The 18,166-nt window shown below is 34.6% G+C and overlaps 2 protein-coding genes across 5 annotated transcripts in view; one reads left to right on the top strand and one right to left on the bottom strand.

Moving 5' to 3' along the window:
* Nucleotides 1-14,359, top strand: part of Sdcbp (syndecan binding protein) — a 32,930-nt gene extending 18,571 nt beyond the window's left edge. Inside the window, exons 3-9 of one of the 2 annotated variants that reach the window (XM_047561284.1) lie at nt 2,869-2,947; nt 4,799-4,908; nt 6,941-7,099; nt 9,339-9,514; nt 10,968-11,139; nt 11,901-11,992; nt 13,183-14,359. In XM_047561284.1, coding sequence (XP_047417240.1) covers nt 2,869-2,947; nt 4,799-4,908; nt 6,941-7,099; nt 9,339-9,514; nt 10,968-11,139; nt 11,901-11,992; nt 13,183-13,237 — 843 coding nt within the window. In that variant the 3' untranslated portion in view covers nt 13,238-14,359. Of the gene's footprint in view, nt 1-2,868; nt 2,948-4,798; nt 4,909-6,937; nt 7,100-9,338; nt 9,515-10,967; nt 11,140-11,900; nt 11,993-13,182 lie in introns of both variants that reach the window. The other variant, XM_047561274.1, reaches the window with a different exon arrangement.
* A 666-nt stretch (nt 14,360-15,025) lies between these two features.
* The window catches only part of Nsmaf (neutral sphingomyelinase activation associated factor), a 52,280-nt gene continuing 49,139 nt past the window's right edge, over nt 15,026-18,166 (bottom strand). For all 3 annotated transcript variants that reach the window (XM_047516260.1, XM_047516250.1, XM_047516268.1), the window contains 4 exons: nt 17,441-17,591; nt 16,925-17,027; nt 16,695-16,804; nt 15,026-15,709 (listed from right to left, as the gene is read on the bottom strand). In XM_047516260.1, coding sequence (XP_047372216.1) covers nt 15,615-15,709; nt 16,695-16,804; nt 16,925-17,027; nt 17,441-17,591 — 459 coding nt within the window. In that variant the 3' untranslated portion in view covers nt 15,026-15,614. The remainder of the gene's footprint in view (nt 15,710-16,694; nt 16,805-16,924; nt 17,028-17,440; nt 17,592-18,166) is intronic.

Genomic DNA, 18,166 nt, shown 5'->3' with positions numbered 1-18,166 from the left:
TTGGCTCTGAACAGAGGCTTTTGATTTTGAAAACAGAAAAAGCCATCGATATTGACAAATGTTGGATTGAAAAATAAAGAGGTTACCATCTACATCAGGCTGATTTCTTTAAGGCGACACATTGCATGAATAATTCTGTTACAGGACCTTTTTTGTTAGATCAGAAAAATAGTTGCTAAGTGATTGAGCAGTGAGTAAGGAGGGCTACATAGTTCTTTTAACCATGTTAAAAAATATCACTAATTTAGCCATTAAAATCTTGGACTATGTTTTGGGTGTTTTTGCTTCATTTTTCTAATATGGATGATGCATTTGTTTTATTCTCGATGTTCCTGAAAAGGTACAATATAGAGCAGTGTAGTATTCATTTTCTCATTTCCTGGCCTTTTATATCACAGCAAAGCTAAGTTGTAGCAGTGAACTGGCAGTTCATATTTTGTGACCTATTTTACAATAGCCATTAGGCTGTGGCTTTCAGCATCATATAATCCTAACAGGAGCCTGTGGTTCCTCATCCTATAAAAAAATCAAGCTTTTAAGAAACAGTGATGCAGAGAACCAATGCTTTCAGTTTCCTCTTAATGGTGAGCAGAGTTTGACAGCATAAGTGACTCTACAAGCATGGATTCTCCACCTGCTTTCTTTAAATGACAGAAAGAGCATGCCCTAGCAGTAATTGCCTGCTTTTTGGGGCAGTCTCCCTTATGCCCCAACCATCTGTTTAAAAACAGGTTCAGTTTTCAAAGTAACTTTGAAATAATTTGCTACAATTAATAGTTTTCTGTCTTTAGGCCCTGTTGCATGTTTCATTTTATTTTTACTACAAATTACATGATTAAGTTTATATAATATTACTTTCAGAGAACTTTCTGTATAAGTTCTCAAGTGTTGTAATTATAATAATGAAAGAATAAAAAATAGTTTAAGGAAAAGCAGTATTTTTAAAATTCATAAGCTATATTTTAGAGCAATTTTAGGTTCACAACAAAGTGGAAAAAAAGGCACAGTACACCCCTTACTCCCACATGTGTGCAACCTTTGCCACACATGGACATTTGCACTTGAGTGGTACATTTTTTAACAGTTGATTAATCTCTATCATTGTCATCCAAACTCCATAGTTTACTATGGGTTCACTAATTTATGTGTCATTTTCTATGGGCTTTGACAAATATATGAAGACATTGTCATATTATACAGAATAGTTTCACTGCCCTGAAAATCTGTGTTCTGCCTATTCATCCCTCTCTCATCTTAACCCCTGGCAACCACTAATCCTTTTACTGTCTGCATAGTTTTGCCTTTTCCAGAATGTCATATAGTTGAAATCATACAATACCTAGCCTTTTCACATTGTCTTCTTTCACTTAGTAATATGTATTTAAGTTTCTGCCCTGTCTTTTCATGGCTTGATAACTTGTTTATTTTTGGCAATGAGCAGTATTTTTTATTTCCTTAGAGATGGTTCAAGAAAATCCAACTAGCTACTTGACTACTTTTAGTTGAAAGTTGGTAAAAGAACTTTCAGAATTCACTTTGGATTTGTTGATTATTACAATTAAAGTATTTTCATGCTCCATTTTGTTTCAATTTTGAATGTGTAATAAATTCTAAAACATTATAGGATGACTCAATTATAAGTAAATATATGAGAACATTCACAATTCAAATGAGTTTAGTACCATTTAGAGCTTTCATAGACTGTATTTATTTAAAGTTCTCTCTCTCTTAGCATCTTTGAGACTATTTTTGACATTGATTGCACAGCTAGGTTGAGATATAAGTATCCATTTCATTTCTTAATTTGACACATGTCCAGCTAGGTAATAAGTGATAATTAGAGATTGGTCATACAACTTATTGCCAAGCTTGTTTCTAAATGACATGACTATTGCAGAGAGAGTTCTTTATTCAAAGGACAAAGTACTTCCATCAGTGGAATGTACTTTGTAATTAATATGACGTAGGCTATGAAGCCCCATGAAAAGCATACTTGAGCATGAGTAGCATGGATAAATGTCTATTTAGTGAAAATACTGCAAGTGTTTTAATACCATTCTTTTACATTAGTGATAAAGTATGTTTTAGGCGTAGTTTATAATTAATCCCTTCCTATACTTGCTAAGTATACCATATATTATTTTAGTGAGACATGCTAAAATGGTAGAATAAAAATTAACAAAATAATATGAAAATTTAGGTGTTTTCTGATATGTGACTTACATGAATATGACTGAGCTTTTTTCCTTATGCAAATAATTTAAATGCTTTTATTTGGACTAATTAAAGAATAATGAAAATGTAAATGTTTTGCCATCCATTTTGGATTACCCTTTGAAAATAGTAATTTATTAATTTGCAGAAGCACTGTTAAATACTGGTTACCAAGATGTGTAGAATGGTTAGGGGTGATGGTGTACCGCTATGATTCCAGATACTTAGGAGGCTGAGACAAAAGGATCTTACAAATTCAAGGCCAGTCTGGGCAACTTAGTGAGACCCTTTTTAAAAAAATAAAAAGTGCTTAAAAAAAAAAAAATGCTCAACAGGTACTTCAGTGGTATACTTGCCTAGCATATGTGAGGCCCTGGATTCAATCCCCAGTGCTGGGGGCGGAGGGATGAAATAGAAGTAAAATGATGTTTATTCAATTTTTATGATAACTTTAAAATATTCAGAGTATGCATTATATTTTTGATTTACAGATTTCCTTTGAAAAAATTTGTTGCTGAAGTGTTTGAAATGAAACTTACTAGAAAACTTAAGGTTTTAGTTTCTTTTTGGAAATACTAGGTTAAACTTGTAAATTAAGAATGTTAAGTAAGAATTTATGATGTGGTGTGAGAATTTTCTTCTCCTCTTTTTCAGGCTCAAACTGCCTTTTCTGCAAACCCTGCCAACCCAGCAATATTGTCAGAAGCTTCTGCTCCCATCTCTCAAGATGGAAGTAGGTTTATACTTTGGGTTTATTCTCTCAGCACAGAAATACCTGTTAAGTGTCCAATATTTATTTATTTTTTCCTTTTTGATATACTGTATAAAATTGGTTAAAGCTCTTATAGAAATAAGAAAAATATTTATCAAAAAATATAGTCCTTTACCTAATTAAGAAAATAACTGAATATGAAGATTTGTTTCTAACTTAAGGAAAACTGATTTTATTCTGACTCTTAAGACTCTCACACATGGTGGACTCATTTATTTAAAAACCTTACATGGGAACTATGAAAATGTAAAATGTTTTGCCATTCATTTTGGATTACTCTTTGAAAATAGTAATTTATTAGCTAATTTGCAGAAGCACTGGTTTATCTATTGCTCTTGAACTTCCTCAACCATCTTTTGTCTTTGCTAGGGGAACTTCTAAAATTTCCAGCCACCTACTTTTGGAATATTTCTCAAATCCAAGAGTGTTTTAAATCTCCATATCCTGTCTTTTCTTACTTTTCCTTTAAATTTCAGAGGGAAATTCAGGACAGAGTCTTTAAATAAGAGGACTTAAGATGCAAATCAAATGTTAACTGTAAGGTCTTTGTGACTTGTCATCTTGTTTTATAGCTATTTATAACATTGTTCCTTTAGAAAATCCATTTTAATTTACAAATAGATCATTTTAAAAAGAGCTTTTTAGAAATAATACACAACTACTAAAAAGTCAAAGTATTATTAATCTTTAAAAATACTGTTTTTTAGAATTTCGTTGGAATTTGATTAACATTCTTAAAATGATATGGCACTAAATAATATTATGAGCTTTGAATTTTATTTATTATTGTTGTTAGTTGAGAAGATTCATTCCATAGCTGTGTTTTGTGAATGAGTCATTAGTAGCTGACTTGAAAATAGACATTTTGGTCAGTTCTGAATTGGAGAAATCAGCAGTATTCGTATATAACTCCTAATGAAATAAGTTTAAGAAACAAAAAGGGCAATATAATTTATTTGGAAAAATTGTTTTTACTCTTGAATAGTCAGTCCTCTGTTTCCTTGGGTTCTTTATCCACAGATTGATTCAACCACACACTGAAAATAGAATTGCTGGGTGTGGTTGTGCATGCCTATAATCCCAACAACTCTGGAGGCTGAGACAGGAGGATTATAAGTATTCAAGGCCAAACTGAGCAACTTAGCAAGACCCTGTCTCAAATAAAAAATAAAAAGGACTGGGAACATAGCCCAGTGTCAAAGTACCCCTGGATTCAATCTCCAGTACCAAAAATAAGTAAACAAAAAATAAAAACAGAAAAACAATCTGTACTGACCATGTACAAAATTGTTTTCTTGTCATTTATTCCCTAAATAATATAATCAATAACCATTTATATAACATTTGTATTAATATTATGCAAATTATAACATTTGCATTATATTAATACAAGTAATCTAGTGGTGATTTAAAGTATATAAGAGGATATGCATAGGTTATATGTAAATACTACACCATTTTATATAAAGAACTTGAGGATCCGCAGATTTGGTTATCTGTGGTGGGACCTGAAACCAATCCCCCATCCACTAAGGAATACCTGTTTTAGAAATTGAAGATTTTTTTCAGTTCAGATGTATTCATATTTTATGACTTTTATCTTAAACATTTTCTGTATTTTTCATTTATAATCACATAGATAGGGAAGTCCTCTTCCAAATTGCTACTTTATATTCATCCTAAGTTTTCTAACTTAAATGTCATTTTTAAAACACAGGTAGAAGCCCTGTGTGAACAGTAGTTTTCCTTTTGAGTATTCTTTCAATGCCTTTTTTTCATTCATTCATTCATTCTTCCATTTATTTATGTTAGATCTCTATCCTAAACTGTATCCGGAGCTCTCCCAGTACATGGGCCTAAGTTTAAATGATGAAGAAATACGTGCAAATATGGCCGTGGTCCCTGGAGCACCAGTTCAGGGGGTATGTATAGTATAATTAATTTTGAATTATATGTCATAATTTTATACATAGATATAAGCTCTCCTTTTTGTAACTAACTCTCAAATTTATAACTTAAGCATTGACATCTCTTCTCAAATTTTTGATTTCTTTGTGGATATTCTTGCATCATCTGCTTCCTTTTGTGCTATTATCACTGTTTGGATTTATTTGGACTTAAAATTCAGATGCTTTTTACTGGTTCTTTGTCTTCTGCATTTAGCCAGTTACTGAGGCCTAGTGATTCTGTCATTACCATATTTCTTGTGCTCATTTTATCCATTCCGGTTCTACTATAACTGTATACAGGGTTTCTGGACTTGTAAACTAGACTATTACAGTAATCTGGTACATTTCCCATAGTAACTTCTTATTTCAAACAGTATTAAGATGCTGTTGGGTTAATTAATCTGAAGTACAGATCTGTCATTATCATTTCTTTACTCGTATCTCTTAACATTCCTATAAAATCCAAAACTCCTTATAATTAGGCCGCAGATTCTGGGTAACATATCTATTATAACTTTTTATTAAAGCCATTCCTATAAGACCATAGCACTGTATAGCACTTAGTTATAATTACAGTAAAATACATCATGACAGAATCCATGTCTGTCTTGTTGCCATAACCCCAGTGCTTAATACAGTATTTTGTGTTTATTTACCAAATATTTATTGAAAACTTGGCTTGTAATTAGTCAGGGTTCAGTTGTCAAATTAAATTGTAGTAAGTTTTCAACAGAGATAATTTAAGAAATGAAGAATTGAAAAAGCAAAAGTGGACCAGAGGTGTAACTGCAGAAAGTTAGCTCCTTCTCTCAGGACTCCAAGAAGTTGAAGTTAATAGAAGCTTGAAGCTAAGGCAAAGATCCCAAGAGCTAGCACTCAGACCTTAGAGGAGAGGATCCTGCTGGAAGTATCAGGCCCTCAAAGGTTGAAATGAGGCTGGTTCTAAGTGTCAGTAAAAGCTGGAGACTGGAAATAGGTGCTGTTGTGTAAATTAAGGGCCATACTCAGGCAGTGCTGATAAGAACAAGCAGCAAACAGGAAAGAATAGGCTCTTGTCCCTCCAGTCTGTCTAGGGCCTCATGTGATGGAAGGGAACCCAAAAGATTCTGATAAAGGAAAATGTAACAGTTCAAGCCCCAACGTCACCAAGTTAAGAATAGAAAGGTGGATCTGGAGCTTATAGACAGTAGCTTAGTACCAGAGACTACGTACTTCTTTGATTCTGTGTATATCCACATACTTCTAGAAATCTTTGAACTTTATATGACAGTAACAGCTTTGTATTTTATTTGTAAAAGATGCAAATTCACCTTCATAAAACTGAGATTCAACAGTTTTTTTTCCATAAAGATTCCCATAATTATTTTAGGTTTTAATAATCACTTTTGATCTGTCATGTATTCTTGTTTGTTTACAACTTTTAAAAACATAAAAATCATTCTTAACTCAGGAGTATGTAAAAATCAAGCCAAGTACCTCTGATAAAAATGAAGTGGCGTCAGCATAAAAGATCCTTCTGGAAAGTGTGTCTCAAAAGTATAGCATGAGCTTTAAGTTCAAGGAAAATATATTTGAAATAAGACAAATCAAAGTAGAGTTGCTCTATGAGAGGAATATGTTCTACAAAATGATTTTAATTGATTTCATCATTGTGCAAATATAGAGTGTATTTGCACAAACTAAGGTGGCTGTGAAATCAATAGGTCATTATGTACTAGACCACTGTCATTGGTGGTCTGTGGTTGAGTTCTATGTCTTTATGCAGCAAAAGATGGTATGCATGAAACAAATCGCAGTGAATTTGAGAAGGCACACAACAGGGAATTACCTGAGGAATTAGTAAATAAATATGAGTGCCATTTTTGCAGATTAGACTTTATCTGAAGGAAATTATTTATGGATTAATTTTTGGAAAAGCACAACTGAATTACTTTCCAGGTATTTTAAATTTTTTCAGGACAGTGTTACTAAATATTGATACATTCTATATGTTTTTTGTCAGCAGTTGGTAGCAAGGCCTTCCAGTATGAATTATATGGTGGCTCCTGTAACTGGTAATGATGTTGGAATTCGTAGAGCAGAGATTAAGCAAGGGATTCGTGAAGTCATTTTGTGTAAGGATCAAGATGGAAAAATTGGGCTTAGACTTAAATCAATAGATAATGTAAGTATTTTAATATCTATTTTCATTTATCTAAATAGCTTTATATTAAGTGATTAATGTTAGAATAATTAATAATGTTAGAATAATTTGAAATGGAAATGCTTTAGTTGTAATGATGCATCTATAACTGAGGATATTATAAATTTACTACCTTAAATTTGTTCAATTGTAGATGCCCTATTTTGAGAAAGCAGAGTGAGAACTTGCAAGCATATTACTTTGATCAATTTTTTCTTTTTTCTTAGTACTCTAACAAAGTTTACTAGTCTTATTATTATAAACTATGTTAGTGTCTATAACATAATAGAGCATTCTGGGATTGAAATAGGGCAACATATATGAAAGCTAAAAACTGATCAGTAAGGATCAACATGCATGCATTTTTAAACTCGATGATTATTTAGCTTGTGAGATGATTTTGAAGGTTATTTGTGTCCTTAAAATTCAGTTTAATAGGTCATTTTCTGAGCCTGTTTCTTCTAATTAGGGCAATTACTACTTTATTTTAATAAAGTAAATAACTGGGCTGGGGAGATAGCTCAGTCGGTAGAGTGCTTGCCTTGCAAGCACAAGGCCCTGGGTTCGATCCCCAGCACCACAAAAAAAAAAAAAAAAAAAAAAAAAAAAAAAAATAAAGTAAATAACTTCAGTAAATCATTTAATCATTTTAATAAAGTAGTAGTAAAGCAATTATTTCTCACCATACTAAAGACATGAAACAGGGTTACTCTCTGAGGAACATTTTAGAATTTGTTAAGAACATGTTGGGGGCTGGGGAGATAGCTCAGCCCTGAGTTCGATCCCTAGTACAAAAAAAAAAAAAAGAACATATAGGTCTTTTTTTTTTTTTTTTTTTGGGTGCTGGGGATCGAACCCAGGGCCTTGTGCTTACAAGGCAAGCACTCTATGACTGAGCTATCTCCCCAGCCCCCATATTGGGTCTTTATCCTGATTTGTGGTTTTAGCCATTACCTTATTGGATTTAGTGTCAGTATTAAGTCTCATCAGCTCACTAAGTCTAGCTTTTCCACACGCAATAAGGCTAACCTTGGCAGGAAGCTCCATGCCTGCCTGACAATCTAGAGGGCTGAGGGTATTTGATATCTGCACACTCATAGCTCATTGAAGACACATCAGTGTGCTTGATTGGGACTCCTGACTTAGCTGCTCTTTCTCACTTCCTTTTCCGTGAGTAGAATTTGCAGTTGACTCATCAGCCAGGATATCTTTCCTGCTTCTTTTCTGTGCCATAAAGAAAAAAGGTAGTCTTTGTAGGCCCCTTTGCCTCACTGTAGTTATCCTAGTAGTGGATTTGCCCACTTGGCCAAAGCATATTGGTCCATTTTATGGGGAGCTGCCTTAAAGTATAATAGACCCATGACAGAAATCATGTCTGACCTACCTTTGTAGAAAAAGGTCTAGCCTTGTAGATGTGTTGGTATTTTCCCAGGTTTACTCTTAATTATATTTGGTTCAGTATCTGAGAGCTTACATAAATAAGACTATCCATGTGGGTTTAATTCTTAGTTAGTGATGCTTGAGTTTTCTTTATTTCATAGTGGATTTTTTGTAAGAGCTCACATCATATTTAATATGTTCATTATTTTAGGCATTAACCTCTAATCTTACTTGATATGCATAATTTAGCAAACAAGCAAAGGATTTTTTTAGCTTAAAAGCAAAAATTATTGCCTTACCTTTTTTTAAAGCCATAAAAGACTCACCAGACTTCTAACACTTGACTTGCTTTCCCCCCAGATAAGAACACCCATCTAGTATTCTGTCAGATTTCTAGAGGGTTATCTCGATGAAAACTGTCCTACTTCATTCTCCTTAGTGTTTTCACTCTAAGGCGATGAAGGGACTGATTGAGGTTGGTCAGGTACTCATGATTTGCAGTAGAAATTACCACTGAGATCTTAATCTGTCTGCCTCGTTCTTCTTTTTTTTTAAAATGGTTTTTAGTTGTAATCTATTTATTTATCTTTATGTGGTGCTGAGGATCGAACCCAGTGCCTCACATGTGCTAGTTAAGCACTCTACCACTGAGCTACAACACAAGCCCTTGCCTTGTTTGTTGAGGTGATTGCCTGGATAAAGGTTTCATATTCTTTTAAGGGGTTAATTTGCCATGTTATATAGTTTTCCTTTTTTTTTTTTCTGGTTTTGAGGGGAGATTTCTAAACAGTACTTTCAAATACCTAACAGGAAATGACCAATTATTTTCCTTATTGTTTAGGGTATATTTGTTCAGCTAGTCCAGGCTAATTCTCCAGCCTCATTAGTTGGTCTGAGATTTGGGGACCAGGTGCTGCAGATCAACGGTGAAAACTGTGCAGGCTGGAGCTCTGATAAAGCACACAAGGTGCTCAAACAGGCTTTTGGAGAGAAGATTACTATGACCATTCGTGACAGGTAAACTATTAGTAAACAGTTAAAATGAAAATTCAGGGGGTTATTTTCTTGGGCTTTCAGGATTTTGTGAATATAGTGTTGCAGAAAATAATCAAATGTTGATAAGCCTTATAGTCTTGTAGTTTTATGATGCAGATTTTTCTTATATAGTTTGATTTTTTAAAAATAGAATTCTGATTTTGCATATATACCTTATTTCAGAATTTATAAGCATCGTGAGGGTTAGAGTCCAGGAAGTTTATGATTTTTTGAAAACCAAATCTGGCCTTTTGGGTGGTTATGCACCTGTTGTTGTCAAGAGGATAAAATGTTGTCTGGTAGCAGTTAGTTCAGTTATAACTCTTAACTATTAAGCTCATCATACTGAGCCCTCCTTTATTTTCTTTTCCAGTTCCTATAAGTGTGAAGGGTGGAGCTGTATCACATTGTTACAATAAACTTGTGAATTTTTTTCTCTTCTCAGTTAAACTTCTGTTTTCTCTATAATTGTTTCTAATTTCTCATATATTTTAGATATTTACTAAACATTCTTATAGATGAATGTCATTTTTTTTGTATAAGCACAATTTCACCAACAGAAGATAAGACTCTTCTGAATTTTATAATATAAGCATAGGTTGATTATAAAACCCTTATAACATGATAGCAGAGTTTTGTTTTTGTTTTTTGGTGTTGGTGCTGGGGATTGTGGTAGTGCTGGTCTGAGCTACTTCCCCAGCCCCCAGATAGCAGAGTTTTAAAGATGTGAGGAAGTATAACTGGTATGATACCTTCTAAGAGCACACACACTGACTCTTTATAATAGCTGTGTACCCTCTGGAGGAAATCTTCCTGCTTCTGCAGTTCTTCTAAAATAGAGCAAAATAAAGCAACAACAAAAAAACATTTTCTATAAAATTTTCAAACTTATGATGTGAGAAATATTATAAAGGTTTTAAAATTTTAAAAATGTTTCTTAAGAGTTAGGCTTCAAGAAATGCTTAAAGTTAATGAAAAGTAAATGTTCAATTTTAACTCTTGATTCAGTTCAAAGCCCATTGCTAATGCAAAAGTATGAATTTTAAAGGAAAAAGCTGTTGATGAACTGCATGAAGCATTATGTTTACTTGTCTCTGATACTAATCAAGATTTCCTTCTTCAGATAAGCCAAATCATAATGAAGAGAATTTTTTTTTTTTTTTTTTTTTGCGGTACTGGGGATCGAACCCAGAGCCTCGTGCTTGCAAGGCAAGCACTCTACCGACTGAGCTATCTCCCCAGCCCATGAAGCGATTTTTAAAAACATTTTACACAAAGTTTGGTGCATGTACATCAGAGCTATAATAAGTTGTTACTGGAAACACTTAGAATTTAACAAACTATCCAATGGGATGGAATTTATGGCATAGCAATTTCATTGAAATGTTTACCTTGATATTAAAATTTTAATTAGAATTGTCCATTTTGTTTTCAGACCCTTTGAACGCACAGTTACCATGCACAAGGATAGTACTGGACATGTTGGTTTTATCTTTAAAAATGGGAAAATAACATCCATAGTGAAAGATAGTTCTGCAGCCAGAAATGGTCTTCTCACCGAACATAACATCTGTGAAATCAACGGGCAGAATGTCATTGGTTTGAAGGTGAGGAATAGTCCTTCTGCCTGGTTCTGCTGCAGTTTTATTCTATCAGATGTCTTTTTCCTTTGACCATTTAGGTGGTGCTGTTTTATACTGACCTCCAAAATACAGAAACTTGGGAGGTGGGAGGCATAGGACCTTGGGCTGTGGTCTGGCCTGGGCTCAGCTAGCTTTGTTCTTGGGGCAGTCACAAAAATTCTCTGGAATGTTTTCTAGAATCATCTTTCCTGTGTACAGAAGGGGCTGGACTAAACGATCCCTGAAGTTACTTGAGTTAAAATTCTGTGGAGACTTGGGCAGTGAAAATTTTGACAACATTTAATGAGTGATTGGTTTGGCTATCTTTTCAATCCAGGAATTTAGGAAATGAGTAATAATTTTGGTCCATTTTAGACTTTAAAAAGTTTTTTTCTTTCCACAAGTTGTTTTCAGTCATAAAGGTTTAATTAAGACCCCATTTCTTGAACTGTAGAATGTAGTTAACTGACATGATACTGTATTATGTATGGAAAAATTACTCATTTGTAAATAATGAAAAGATGATTTGTCTAGTATATTTAGCTCAGTTTACTTTAGTGATTTTGTTACCAGCTGTAAAATAGTGTAGAATTAAACTTGGCAAGGAAAGCTTAAAAAGTTTAGAAATACCAAGGGTCAGGATTTTGGATATACTAATAAAATACAACAGGATGTATATTAAATATTTATCAAGAATATTAAATAAAGTTCCAGTGAAATTAACTTTCATTATGTGTTTTCTTCAGGACTCTCAAATTGCAGACATACTGTCAACATCAGGGACTGTAGTTACCATCACAATCATGCCTGCTTTTATCTTTGAGCACATTATTAAACGGTAAGTACATAAATTCTTCAACTTAACATGTATAGATGTGGGACTTCATATAAGCACCATTTCTAATTTCCAATCCTTTGGTTCTTTTACCTTAAAGATGACATTGGTGTTTTTATCTAGAAATTTGAAATAAATTATTTGCATCAGAGGAATTGTTTGGTAAGGATGGTTCCTTGCTATTTCCCAAGTATGAAATAAAATTCACTATACTCTTGATAAATTTTAACAGTGCCTAGTAAAAGGTTTTCAAGAAGAGGTAACTTGCTTTCAACTTGCAATACAAATGACTGCAGTAGCACTCTGCCTACAATTCCTCTACTCGGTAGAAATCTAGTCATGCTGGTTTGTGGTGGTGAATTCTTACTTACTGAATGTTAAGAATAATAGTTTCAGCTAGGCACAGTTGTGCATGCCTATAATCCCAGCTACTTGGGAGGCTGAAGCAGTAGGATCAAAAGTTAGAGGAGCAACCTAGTGAGACCCTCTCTCAAAACTAAAAAAGGAGTGGGCAGTGTAGCTCAGAGGTCAAGTACTTGCCAGCATGTGCAAGGTCCTGGGTTCAGTCCCAGTGCTGCATACAAAAATAATAGAGAACTTCTCTTGAGCATCTCAGGTAGAGGTGTGTAGTGCTGCTGTCAGTCTGCAGGATAGGATTGGGAAGCTCAATGGAAAAAACTGAATAGGGCTACTTTCACTAGTGCTTTTTAAATCTGAGCTTCTGTCATAACTGTTTTTGCCAAGCCTACTTAGAATCCTCCTTTCAGAATTTCTGTCATGCATGTGGATATGAGATTTTACAAATTCATAAATATGACCTTTGTAATGAAATTTTTATGTTGGCTTCTGGGTAGAAGCTTCTGGTAACTACCTATTGTAGAGAAGAGTTACTTTCAAGACTAATTTTTGTAGAGTTTTTCCTTAAACCACTTCTTCCCTATTTCCTCTCCAATTCATTATGACTGTATGTTTTTTAGAACTTATATCTTAATTTGTCTAGCCTTTCACACTGTTTTCCTTCAACAAAATTACCAGAGACTTAGATCTGAGCTCATCTGAAAGAACTTTTCCATCTTCCCCATCTCACTGATAATTGATGCTCAAATGTAATTGGGGTTTTCTTGAACTTAACATAGCATTTTTAAAAAAAACAAACAAAAGCTCCAAGGGTAATGAAAGTGACTCTCTTATAGGATGGCACCGAGCATTATGAAAAGCCTGATGGATCACACCATTCCTGAGGTTTAAGTCATAGCACCGTGTAAACACAGCTGAACTTCTCCAATTTCCTTCTTCGGCAACTTCTGCGTTATGCACTCGAAGCTTTCCTGGAGCCAGGGAACATATGCTGCATGAGGACCTTTCTGTACATCATGGCTGGGAACCTTACTGTTGCATCTGATACTTTCTTCAGATTTCAAGATAGTTGTAGCCTTATCCTGATTTTACAGACGTGAAACTTTCAAAAGATTTACTGACTTTCCTAGAATAGTTTCTCTACTGGGAACCTGATGCTTTTATAAGCCATTGTGATTAGGATGACTGATACAGGTTTAGTTTTGTGTGAGAAGCAGTCACTTGTCTCCTGAGTAATGAATAGTGTGTTCATGTTACTTTAGTTGTATGGTGTATTTACATTTTTAACATGTTACCATAGTACATTTAGGATGATTGCCTTTGATAGTTTAAGTTCTGTGTGTGTGTGTGTGTGTGTGTGTGTGTATGACACCAATTAAGTAACACTGATTTCATTCCATGTAAGCATTACAGTGTGTGTAGGTTGCCAGAGATTGTAATGATTGCCATTAAATTTTAACTACCTTCACTTAATAATGCTTGAACTGTCGCCTTAACTGTGTTAAGCATCTAGAATAAAAGCCAAAATATAATTATTGCTGCCTTTCTAAAACCCAAAATGTAGTTGTATATTAAACTGAAATGTACACTAGCCCATAACAGTTTAATGGTACTTACTGAGCTATGGCATAGCTGCTTAGTTGTAGTTGAGATTTTCTAGTCATTGCATAATAGAAATTTCTTTCTTCTAATATTTGCCAGTATCACTTTCTGAAAAACAAATTGCTATTATATTTAATGTAAAAATTTCTTATACTAAACAGGATAACCTTTGGACTCCTTTTTTTCATTTGTGGATTAAGTGAGATAATACTTAATTTTGGCATTTGAATCTTAATTATGTGTAACTTACCTACTTCAGAATGCTCTTAGAATGTTTTCCTGATAATTTGTTGTCTCTGACTGACTCTTCCTTGAAAACAAAATGGCAGTGACATTTTATCCTGTTTTCTTTTTGATTTATGCCTATCCTATTTTAATTAAATATGTATAAAGTTAAATTTTAGTCTGTTATTGCATCATTTGGAACTTTGTCAGTCGTCATACTTGTTTATAGTCTCGATGGGCATGTGAAATTTGTTTCCAGCTGTGGAAGGCAGCAGGGCTCTGCTTTCTGTGAGCAGCTGACATCCATGGCTGTTGAGAATTTCTCTTACACCTCAGAGGCTGTGAGTGTCAAAGCTCCTCCTTCCAGCCAGGAGCCCCAGTTTGCAAATCTGAGGGATTATTCACCCTGTGCACTCAGGCTGCGCAGCAAGAACTCGGCTATGGATTCTCTCTACCAACATCACAGACCATGTGATACTTACTGACATTTAAAACTGACCTTGATATTTGTTATCTTGGTTGATTCAGAATTTTTCTCTTTATGCTACACTCCTCAAGATAACAATGCTTTCTAAAGAGTGTGGAAAATTTAAAATCACATAATTATTGTTGTTCAGAAGTTGAACATGAAAGAAAATCGGTGTTATTGCTATATAGGTTACCTTGTTTGAAATTTAGTACATTTCCCAGTTTCATTATCTGTCTGGCTAGTTGGATTTTAGTGTGAAGATAGTGATGAATATAGTTCCATTACTTCTTAAACTGTGGTTTTCTAAGAAGGATCAACACTTGTGATTTATAAAAGCTACTAGTGTTTATAATAAATTTAAGAAAATGAAACTTCTCTCATTACAGAAAAATATTTTTAATGTAGAAAAGATGAGCATTTAATAGCTTAATGAAATACAAACCATTCCTATACACAGTAAATTTACTGTTATAAGAACTGCTAATCCTTTCCCAGGTTCTTAGAAGCTGGGTACAGCATTATAGAAAGTAACCACGCCATGAAAAAACACATTCTTAAAAACCCAGTGTCAGCAATTGTGATAGATCAGGAAGACAAAATAGAGTGACTCAGAAGTAGCAGAGGATAACTGCACATTTTCTTGGGGAATACTAAGCTGTTGTGCTTCCTGATGTTTCCCCAACCCAGTTAGTATCTCTTAGCTTTTCTCTGCCACTTAACCCAGTCTTCTACCCATCATCACACTGGGATGTAATGTTTTCTCCTTAACCCTGCCATAATTCTATCTGCCTTAGAGAATGGCAACGAATGGCTTTCAAAAACAAAATCACCATGATTTAGAAAGTTTAAAACCACAAATTTTCCATGTGGTAAAACTTCTAATTACTACCATTGCACATTCACCAGTTCTTTTAAAAGTTTGGTTTAAAAATACTTTAAATAGAATTTTATGTTCAAGAGAGGAAAAGGCACTTAATACTGCAATTTCCAGAACATAATTTGTCTGTCTTCCCCTCCCGTGATGATGCTGCTACACTGTTCATTCATCCATATGCAAGTCACAGCACCTGAGAGAAAGAAACGTTTTGGTTAAATAGAAAAGGTGACCAGGAGGTAGCCAAAGATACACTCTTGGCTTGCTATTCATTTATGAAGTAGAAAAGTAAGTGCTACTTGTCTCTTTCTCTAATACAATCTTTGTAGTACATTAAAAATTAACTGCTTGGTACAAAGAACTTGTGAGGAATGAAAAGAAATGATTTAAATGTACATCTAAAGCCAAAAGAACTGGGATTATGTCAGGAAACAGATTGGGAGAGAAAAGGTGGCCAAATAGGCCAAGTTTGCTGATTTGTGTCCTTTTCCATTGGAAGGAATCAAATATCAATTAGAGCTATTGAAGGAAAAAATGCATAATTTTAAGGTATAAATTTAATAAGAAATAATCATGAAACGGACATAGGAGAGGATAAAAATGGGAAGTTAAATTCACAGCAGGAAGTCAATAGATACTAGAATTAAAAACTCAGTTCTTCAGTTGAATGATCAGGAGGAAAGCATGCAAGAATATGCAAACATGACAGTGAAACCTCCAAAAGATACCACTAGATGGAGAAAAAAAGCAGAACAGTTTTATATTACTCTTCACGTATCCTACAGTTTTAGCCACATACACCCTCTCATTAAAGAGGATGCACACAAGAGCATATACTGGTGAATGTCCTCTCAGGAGGACTGGGATACCAGAGTCAGTGTGATAGCAGTAGGAGGAAGCCTTAGTTTTTAATTGTAATTCATTACAATTACATTGAAATATTTCTGGCTTTAAAAAAAACTTTCACTACATATTATATTTAAAAACTTATTATATAACTTTACTATGGCTTTTAATTCTTGTGAAAGTTAATATTAAGACTTCCTTTTTGGAGTCAAATATCTGTCAGCATAAAACAAAATCCATACCTAAGAGATGAGGATCTGCCCAAGATGTGTTCCCTGATGGAAGAGGTAGGCTTGAGTATCTTAGAAAGGACAGCTGCAGTAACTGCTTACCTGTGTGGCCCTGTATTCTCTCACTGACTTTTGCTCCAAGGAGGTCCCAAACGAACAGCTCGCCAGACTGACTTCCAGATAAAACGGAATTTCCATCCCAGATAAAGCACCTGCAAGAATGAAGCACCTTCTGTCATCGTGAAAGAAGGGTAGGTTACACTGGCCAAATAAACCCAAATGAAATGGTTGTGTGTGCGCAAAGGTCTTCAAGGCCTGCTCAGGAACTGTACCTTTGGGGCTCGTCTGATGTCAGGGAGGAGATGAGCATCCCTGTCTGCACATCTACTACATTCAGACAGCCATCTGCTCCTGTGCTGAGGATGTGGCGACTATCTGCAACACAAAGGGAAGTACAGATAGACTGATGGCTTCAGACTGTTGGTTAGTTTATTCTGAGATCTTATTTCTGAACCCAGTGGCCTACTGTCCACATTTTTTCCCCTTCAACTTATGTTTAAGAAATAACTATACTGTCCTGTTCTATCTAAGACACAGGGATGAGGTGATAACTCTTTTCTGTGAGTTCATTTTTATCTTACACATTAATTTCCCTGATGAGTTGAGGAATTAAGAAAAACATACAATCCTTTTCTACTGTGTGGCAGTGACACAGGTATACTGTATACTGTACGCTGGCCTTAGCTGTAGGCACTTACCAGCAAAGTGTTTTTCATTTAACATTTTATCATTCATTTCAGAATTTTGATACACATGGTATAATCTGTATTAAAAAGGATAGTACCTACCTGGGCTAAAAGCAGCATCACAAACAGTCCCTGAATGGCATGGAATCTGGTGCAACAGGGTGGCCGTAGTGAGGTCCCAAATAGTTACCATGCCTTCCTTGGTGCCTGAAACCAACAGTGTGCTTGCAGCATTTAAACTGATTGTATCTACCTACAGAAGAAAACACAGGAATACATATTCCACTAAGAAGAATGATCATTAGCTACATTTCCCCAGGTTGATTAAAATATGTGGTCATATGATATAAACTTTCACGCAGTATGCTGGTGTAGCTAATATAGGCGTATTTCAACAGCATCCTATTGAATGATAATTTATTTTAAAATGAAGTAGAATTCTTAATGTGCTGCCAAATACAAGTAGAGATGAAAATGAAGTATTGAGAGGGCAACTGTCATGCTATTTTCAAAAGCCTAAAACTCTCAGTCTCAGACAATTCCATGACCTATAAATTGTGTGGTACCAAACTGCCTGAAGTAGGGCTGATCCACGACTATTTGAGGGATTTATAAGGATTGAGAATCGATTACACTTGCATATCATCTTGAATTACATACTCAATATTTTTCAACCTCAGCTAATCTGAAGACCATGAATATTAGACATCAATTCATAGCCGTAAGGGAAAGACAGTGCCATAAGTTATAGCCTAAGATGCAGCAGTGTGACCAATGAAAACAGAATGTGCAAGAACTAAGATCCCTTTTGTTTCTGCCACCAGGCTG

Source organism: Sciurus carolinensis, chromosome 1, assembly GCF_902686445.1.
Source record: "Sciurus carolinensis chromosome 1, mSciCar1.2, whole genome shotgun sequence".
Classification (NCBI taxonomy): domain Eukaryota; kingdom Metazoa; phylum Chordata; class Mammalia; order Rodentia; family Sciuridae; genus Sciurus; species Sciurus carolinensis.
Note: the sequence above shows the minus strand (reverse complement) of the source record. Positions and strands in the feature narration are given on the sequence as shown.